The sequence below is a fragment of the Sorex araneus genome, chromosome 7 (genome assembly GCF_027595985.1).
Source record: "Sorex araneus isolate mSorAra2 chromosome 7, mSorAra2.pri, whole genome shotgun sequence".
In the NCBI taxonomy this organism is placed as follows: domain Eukaryota; kingdom Metazoa; phylum Chordata; class Mammalia; order Eulipotyphla; family Soricidae; genus Sorex; species Sorex araneus.
This window is the reverse complement of record NC_073308.1, coordinates 21,073,655-21,081,824: the sequence shown is the minus strand read 5'-3', so window position 1 is coordinate 21,081,824 and position 8,170 is coordinate 21,073,655. Positions and strand designations below refer to the sequence as shown.

Below are 8,170 nucleotides of genomic sequence, written 5' to 3'. Positions count from 1 at the left end.
GAGAGAGGCGCTTGCGGGAGGCGCGGGGCGCGAGGGCCGCGGCCGGGGCGGGCATCACTCCCCAGCTCCCAGCTTGCGCCCCTAGCCTGTCCCCAGCGCGTGGAACCCGAGCAGAGACACCCTCGAAGGCGCGCTCGGGTCCATGCCTGCGCCGGGGACCTGGTGCAACCGGTGAATTTTAGCTTAGGGTTTATGGAGGCTCCTCGGGGGACTCGGAGAACTCAGTTTTCCCTGCGGGGACGGTGACTACTCCGTCGTTTTGCTTTTGAAAGTTACTCCGATACTTTCGATCAGAGTCTGAAGGAAAAATGGAGAGACGGCGTGGTCTGTGCGGCTGGGGGATGGCAGTGGGGAAAAGGGGAATCCAGTTAAGCGGACAGAGACAGTCGTAGGCTGAGCAGCGAGTGTAGACCGTTGACAATTCGGTTCCTGAAAGGGTTAAGTGCACCCAGCCGGGCTGGGTTTACATGTAAATAGAGAGCAGCTGCTCCGCGCGGGCCCGGGCTGGCCCATTTAAGTGTTTGATTGGTCGCCAATGACATCACCGCCCAGGTTTTAACACTGAAGACCCGAGACAGCGTCGGCTAATCCCGCCTTAATAAACAGAGACCACGCCCCTGGATCCTCCCTCCGCGGCCGTGCATTGGCCGCGGGCCGCTGTGAGGTAGCGGTTCGTGTTCACCGGATTGCCATTGGCTCCAGGCGCTGTCGGTCGGCATCCGGCCCGCCCCCTCAGAACCTTACATTTACAGTGTAGCAAAAGAGAAAGTAACTATGTTGCTGCTGGAGATCAATGAAGCCCAGTGAATGGGGGCTGCCTGTGCGAATCCTTAGTGGAAGCCGAGCGCCAGATGGTGGAGGGCTACACTTATTGATGAAGTAAGTGGAAGTCTCCACGCCTACTCCTGAGCGCCCGGGAGTATCAGGAGTTGTGAGTGTGAGTGTTGTGTGTGTGTGTGTGTGTGTGTATGTGTGTGTGTGATGCGATGCTGACTGGGGAGCTACAGCAGGTGAGGATACAGGGTCTCGCTCTTGGCTCACGCCGCCCTGTACGTGTACTCTGCAGTCTACTTTGATGGGGGGCGGAATAAAAAATGAGATTTGTTGGGATGCTTTGCGGCAGTTTTAAAAACCTGGGGCTCACGAGTGCGCTGCGTTGCGAAGGGGGAGTGTTTAAGTGCCTGCGGAGTGAGGAAGGAACATTTCTCTAACCGCTTAATTTTCTTTGCAGCTCCTATCTCGACACGGGAAAGGCTAGGAAGGGAAGGGGAAAGCTCGGGGCTTCTCCGGGAGGCTTCCTGGGTCGGTCTCGATGTGTTTTTCACCGGCGATCTGTGCACCCGACCCTCTGCTGCAGGGATGCAGATCTCCGTGTAACACTCCGTGCTGGTGTACGAACCGCGCACTCCGTGTGGAGCTGGGGGGCGGGGGCACCCTAGCTCGCGTGTCCATGAACGCACTGATACCCCACTCTCCGATTCTCAAATGAACCTTAACAGGTAACAACAGAAAGACGGGTCTGGCTGAGAAACTGTTAGCGCTTCTGGAATAGTACTTGCTCTTCAAAAAAATACTACGCAAGGGAGGGAGGCAGGGCGGGAGCGAGAGAAGAGATTGGATCTTTCGCTTCCATCCACGGTGGGTGAGAGAAACCTGAGTCCTGGGGCTCTGCAGCTTGCTGAATGCGTGTGCGTGTGTGAGTGCCCGCGTGCCAGTATGCGTGTGAGGATTCAGCCTATGACACTTTGGCTCTGTGTCAGAGAATACTGATGGTTGTTATGTAGACGGAGGATGGGTGATAATTTTCCAGACGGCTCTTAAAGTTCCTTTTGGGGAGCAGCCCCTACATGGGGTCAGGCTTCTTTTCTGTGCTAGAAGCCAGCGGGGTGGGCTGTTGAGTGCCCTGTACCTAACAGGAAGAGCAAAGGCTGGCTCTTTGCAGGTGCCTATGGCAAGATTAGAGGGAGACAGGGTGGGTTCTGTCTCACAGTCCCTTTAACAGAAATAGGCTCCTCAGAAAGTATGCTTACACTTTCTGTCATCTCTTGAAGCAGCTGAGTGGTTTGTGCAGAGTGAAATTTAATGCACAGTGGCTGCCTCACACCCAGAGAGGCTGCGATGCATGCTGCGGTGCCACTGGGAAACTGCGGGGACGAGGGTTGAAGGGGGCATGGAGCAAAAGGTGACTGAACTGCCAGAATTGGAATTTCAGGACCTTCCTTGTAGGACAAGCATTTGCCATGAAAGGGGAAATGCAGGTGCATTTGTACGTTATTTTACTATGTCTCTGCTATAGTTTTCAAACTACTTGGTCCAGTAGGAAGCAAGAGTAGCTCTGCCATGGACAGGTTCATTTGGGGGATACTTGCATGACTATATGTAGGAAGTTGATGTGTTCCCTGAATGGTTGTTCTGCTGCCATGTGTCTGGAAGATTGGCCAGAGCTCCTGGTGATCCCTTCACCTTCTCAGTGGGGAAAGGCATTAGTGAGAAGTACACAAGCCAAGGCGGAACAAATGAGTCCTTCTCAAAATGGTGCCATTTTCTTCTGCCTGGCAGCAGACCTTGGGAAGATTCCTCCTAGGAGCTTTTCTGACCATCTTAGGTCCATGAAAGCTTTTACTCCCCAGCATTTGCATGGTTCACGCTGGCCACAGCAGACAGGATAGATGGGGTGGGGGTGAGAGAAGAACACACACACACACAGAGATGCATGCCTGGATTCATATCCCTTTTCAATCTGTAAAAAAATGAGTTTCAGGTTTTGCATGCATGCAGCATGCAAAGGGGTACTTGGGGACTTAGCAGGATGCAAATGCCTCTCCCAGGAAGGGGCCGAGGCTGCCTTTTGTCCCATGACTTGATGCTTTCTCTCACCCTCCACTTCCTTACAGACCCTCGAGTTCCTCTTGAGTGGCCAGTTTTCAGCCTCCTCATGCCTCCATCTCCTTTAGACGACAGGGTAGTAGTGGCACTGTCTCGGCCTGTCCGACCTCAGGATCTCAACCTCTGTTTAGACTCCAGCTATTTGGCCTCGGCTGCCCCCGGCAGTAGCAGCCAGCCCCCCATCCTCACCACCACCACCGTGTCCCTCAAGGCTGCGAATCTGACGTATATGCCCTCATCCAGCGGCTCTGCCCGCTCCCTGAATTGTGGCTGCAGCAGTACCAGCTGCTGCACTGTGGCAACCTACGACAAGGACAGCCAGTCCCCCAGCCCGGCTCTTGCCCCTGGTCCTGCCTCCACTGCCATTGGAACCTCTCCGCCCTGCCCTTCCAACCAGATGGTCAACAATAATGAGAACGCAGGTGCTCTGAGTCCATCAGGTGGGGTGGGCGGCAGTCCTGCATCAGGGACCCCTAAACAGCTCACCAGCATCAAAATCATTTACCCCAATGACTTGGCAAAGAAGATGACCAAAGGCAGCAAGAGCCACCTGCCGAGCCAGGGCCCTGTCATCATTGATTGCAGGCCCTTCATGGAGTACAACAAGAGCCACATCCAAGGAGCTGTCCACATTAACTGTGCCGACAAGATCAGCCGCCGAAGACTGCAGCAAGGCAAGATCACTGTCTTAGACTTGATTTCCTGTCGGGAAGGCAAGGACTCTTTCAAACGGATCTTTTCCAAAGAAATTATAGTTTATGATGAGAATACCAATGAGCCAAGCCGAGTGATGCCCTCCCAGCCACTTCACATAGTCCTCGAGTCCCTGAAGAGAGAAGGCAAAGAACCTCTGGTGTTGAAAGGTAATGTCCTGGGCCCTCATCACCCAAGGTCCCCTGCAGCTTGGGTTCCCGTTGGCCTTGTCCTAAAAAAATGCCAGTAATTTCCTCTTTCAGGACTCAGAAGCCCCCCCGCATGACTCTTGTCTTCCCTTCCCCATCATGATGGGAAGGTGAGAAAACCCTTAGTAGTGTGGTCCTGGGAACTGGGTCTGGGTTGGTGGTTCTGCTTCTAGTTGGCATTGGCAAGTCATTTTACCTGTTGTGACTCCCTCTTTATTTCTTAAGGGGGCTCTAAACCATCCAATGGTGTCTCAGATCATACCTGCTCTGGCAGTGCTATCGCAATCAATAGCTCGTTGGAATGGACTTGTTATTTAGAGGTGAATCAGTGTTCATAGAACCCAGGAGGCAGCGGGGAAAGTGAACCGTGAGCAAACCAGTGGGTCCTGGTTCTTTTGTGTAGAAAAGTTTTTCTGTTTTACCCCTCTTACTACATGGGTTTTGCATGGTTCATAAAGTGACCATCTGATAGGACAGAGAGCCTTACCATAAAAGTCCACAGAAAGCATAAGTTGACCCAGAATAATCATCCCTTTATGTGGACAGTCACACTTCTGAGATCCCCCCAACCCATCATGTACTCTGGCTGTACTGGACAGCAGGTCACATTGTGGCTTCTCAGTATGGTGGATTGCTTGATTGGCATGAAGTGTAAATGACTCATGTTCTCTGCACCCTAATCTAGTAGGGGTCCTCATTTGGGTCCATCCTATTTGTGTCTCTTCCGTTAGAGACAGTTCTTGGGGGCACTTCCTATCACTTCCTCTGGGGTGTATCTACCTAGTGGTGGTGATCTATAGTCATTTTTTTTCCTTTTCTTATTTTTGAGCCAAGGTACACAGTCTGGGCCACATCACCAGCCAGTGTCCTGAAGTCTGTTGACCAAGGGTGTTTCTTTGAACATCTTGCACATATAAATGACAATAAGCCACTGGGGTGGGCCAGGTAGTTGTCATTGTGGACAGCTGTGCCCTCCTCCTTCTTGACTTCCCAATGGTATATTCCATCTTTTGTTAAGTAGCTTGAGAAATAATGTTACCAATGACAAACACACACACACACACACACACACACATATATATATATATATAGAGAGAGAGAGATACACCTATACACTCACACAATACCTCCCCAACCCTCCATTGCCTTTAAATTTGCTCTCATTGGCTCAACTACCGAAAAAGTAAAACTCTCTTTGCAAGCTGGTGGGCAATGAGAGGAAAGAGAACATGGTGGAGGTCACCTCTAGTGAGTTCCAGCCATGTTGTGGCACCTTTTTTTATTTATCATGATAAGTGTTTTATCTTCGAATTACAATTGTTCATATTTCCTCTGTAACTGTCTGTGTTCTATCTCCCCAACCCCTTATATTTTCAACTGGTTGGCTAAGAGTGATTCCCACTCATTGTTTTATTCAGCTAAGAAAATACACCCTATGAATTTTCAATCTGTGATCTTTGTCTTGGAAAGCAAAAAAAAAGAGAAAAAGGGGATGAGCCAGGGTCTTGATGAACAAGCACATCCTTTCTTAGAGAAGATGTTGAATGTGTGTACGACCTGAGGTGGGCATTGGGACACCGATGGACATGATCTTGTCCATGAACCTGGGGAGGTTTGGAGAAGCTCTGGGCATCCTTTGTTTTGAGGTGGACATTGTTATTTTGGGGGGCACCTGTCAATCACTGAGAAATGAGTCTCCAAGGGGCTGCCGATGAGCGTGGGGTTCCTCTCCTGCTCTCTCGGGGATGCGGCTGGGAGGCGGGCAGCCTGGGCTGGTTCCTCAATGTCAGTGAGATTGCCCCAATGGGGCGGAGCTGGCCATGCTGCTGACCTCACCACGGGGCGCCCTGCGCAGCCACTGGGCGGGATCTTCACTTCAGGTTGGTGAGACGCAGGAGCGGTTGACCCGGAGGACTCGCTGGTGGTAGAGGTTGGATTCTTTGCAGCCCTTTGGGCTTTTTCTACAACTATTTGGGAATGTAGTTTATAAGCTCTAGTTCAGAAGCAAAAGGGTCTGTATGGCATTTTATTTATTATGATTGGCTTTCTTCTTCCTATCTCTTTGCGGGAATTGGTCTAAAGTCAGAACCAAGATGGGGAGGAAAGGAAATCAACCAGTATTAGAATGTCCGAGTTCTCTTTCCATCTGTTAATGCTAACAGTTGTGATACCATAGTGCCATCGATGTGAGGGTGGTGGTGGGCACCTTCAGGAGGAATAACCAGCAACTTCACTGAGGTTCTCCAATGGGTCAAACTCTGCACTGGTCTGACTGTTCAGTGAGTTTCAGTCTGGGTGATCTGACATATATATATATATATATATATATATATATATATATATGCGCCATAGAAGTCCTGATACCATCTTGGAATGAGGGAGTTTTGCAGAGCTAGGGAGTTTGGGGGATAGACAGGGTGTCTAGAGTGTGAGGTGAAACTTCTACAGCCTCTCAAATTTATTATCTGAGATTTTAGCACAATCTCCAGTAATTTATGTCGGGCCCATCTGATTCTCTGGTTTATATTTGTAAACACTGGTTGCTACCCTCTTTGTTCAAGTTTTATCATGTCCCCCTGCTCCAGGGTCATGTTCTCCATTTTTGGTGCTGCTGTCAAGCAGGCTGCCGCACAGTTGCCATTTCCGTAACGCTGTGTCAGGTTGGGAAGAGGCTGATCACAGGCCCAGAAGCCCCTGGGATTAAGTTTCTCTTCTAATTTACAGTCTCCCTGTGGTGACCTATGTCTGAAGCCACATTTTATTCTCATCTTCCCAAGAATAAATGGCCCCAGAACTGTGCATCTACTCAGTCTGATAAAAATGATCCCAATGGACTGGCAATTTAGGAATCCATGAGTCCTTGAAAGAATCATCATCCCTTTCATCCAAGGCTGATTTTTTTCCACATGGTTCCAAGCTGAACTTAGTGTGACTAGCAGGCTGGCCAATTCTGGCTCTTGTGAGATAGAAGTTACTGTGTTGATCGTGCTGTTCAGAAGTCTGACTTCAGCGAAATAATCCCTAAATTGCCTTTGTAGCACAGGCTTATATACCGCCGTGTCCTGAAAGACAATCCAGGCCAGAGAATTCCAACTTGTCTGGCTTCTTATCCCCTTTTCAGAAAAGCAAAATTATTCATTCCCCCTCCCCCCCTGAAATCTACCTTCTTTAAACAAACATAGTAACTGCACCCCCACTACCAATCACACCTAAGGCTACTACAGCCCTCCCCCCACCGTTCCAGCACTCTCTGGGGGTGGTATTGCCTACTTTGGGGACAAAAAAAAAAGACATGACTTTTAAACACTTTTCTGATAAAGATTTTCTAAAATAGCGTAAAGGAGAAAAGAGTAACAAATCTCCGTATCTGTATCATCCAGATGAAGTAATTATTGATGGCTTCCCTGATGGCTTTCTCTTCATCCTTGATTGGTTGGGGAATATTTTATGATAGAGATGATACGTGAAGGCATTTAGGTTGGGTGTGTGTGATGTGTGAAATGAATAGGCTGGGAATGTTTTTCAGGAGGCAACAGCACTGCAGCACGCTTGCATCCCATTTGCCCTTTGGGGGCAGTTTCACAAGCATAGAATTCCCCTGTGACATTGGGCACAGGTTTGTTAGACACTCCAGCCTCTCTTAAGGGGAGTGATGGGGGCCTCCAGGCATGTCTTAGGTACTGGGACTGAGGCTTCCAGAAGGAGGCCTGACAGAGATCTAGCCTGTACTTCCCATTGCCCTGGGGAAACAAAAAGCTGATGCTTCAGCTTTTTGGTGTCTGTGGACTTGCCTCTGTGTTCTGAGCACTTCTTGAGGAATAGGGGCAGGAGTTACTGCAGGAGGCTGGCACATGGTGAAGGTTCAATCGTGAGGACCTAGAGTTTTTTAAAAAAAATTTTAATGAATCACCAAGAGATACAGTTACAGACTTACAAACCTCATGATTCTGTTTGTCATACAATGATCGAGTACGCATCCCTCCACCAGTGTCCATTCTCCACCACCAATGTTCCCAGTGTCCCTCCTGCCCCCACCCCTCATCTCTGTGGCAGACACATTCCCTTTTACTCTCTCTCCTTTTGTTATGGTTTGCAATACAGGTGGTAAGTGGCCATCCTGTTTGGTCTATAATCTACTTTCAGACTTTTATAACATCAATTAGAAGGAAGTCCACCCATGTACCTCCCTTTTTTTTTTTCATAGTCAAAAAAAAATTTGGAAATCAGCACTTTAGGCAATGCTGGGTTTGGTGACAGACTGGCTGGTTGTCCTCAGAGAGCAAAGATTTTTGTTGAAAACATTCCATCTGTGCTCTCTGTAGGGCACCAACAAAACATCTCCCCCTTGTTGCTCAGGGATATTATGAGGAGTCTGCAGACCA

General features: G+C 49.4%; 1 protein-coding gene across 2 annotated transcripts in view; it reads left to right on the top strand.

Annotated features, from left to right (window-relative positions):
* Positions 1-753: 753 nt before the first annotated feature.
* DUSP10 (dual specificity phosphatase 10) overlaps positions 754-8,170 on the top strand; it is a 70,083-nt gene continuing 62,666 nt past the window's right edge. For both annotated transcript variants that reach the window (XM_055144854.1, XM_004613021.3), the window contains exons 1-2: positions 754-879; positions 2,895-3,749. In XM_055144854.1, the coding sequence (XP_055000829.1) occupies positions 2,936-3,749 (814 nt within the window). In that variant the 5' untranslated portion in view covers positions 754-879; positions 2,895-2,935. The remainder of the gene's footprint in view (positions 880-2,894; positions 3,750-8,170) is intronic.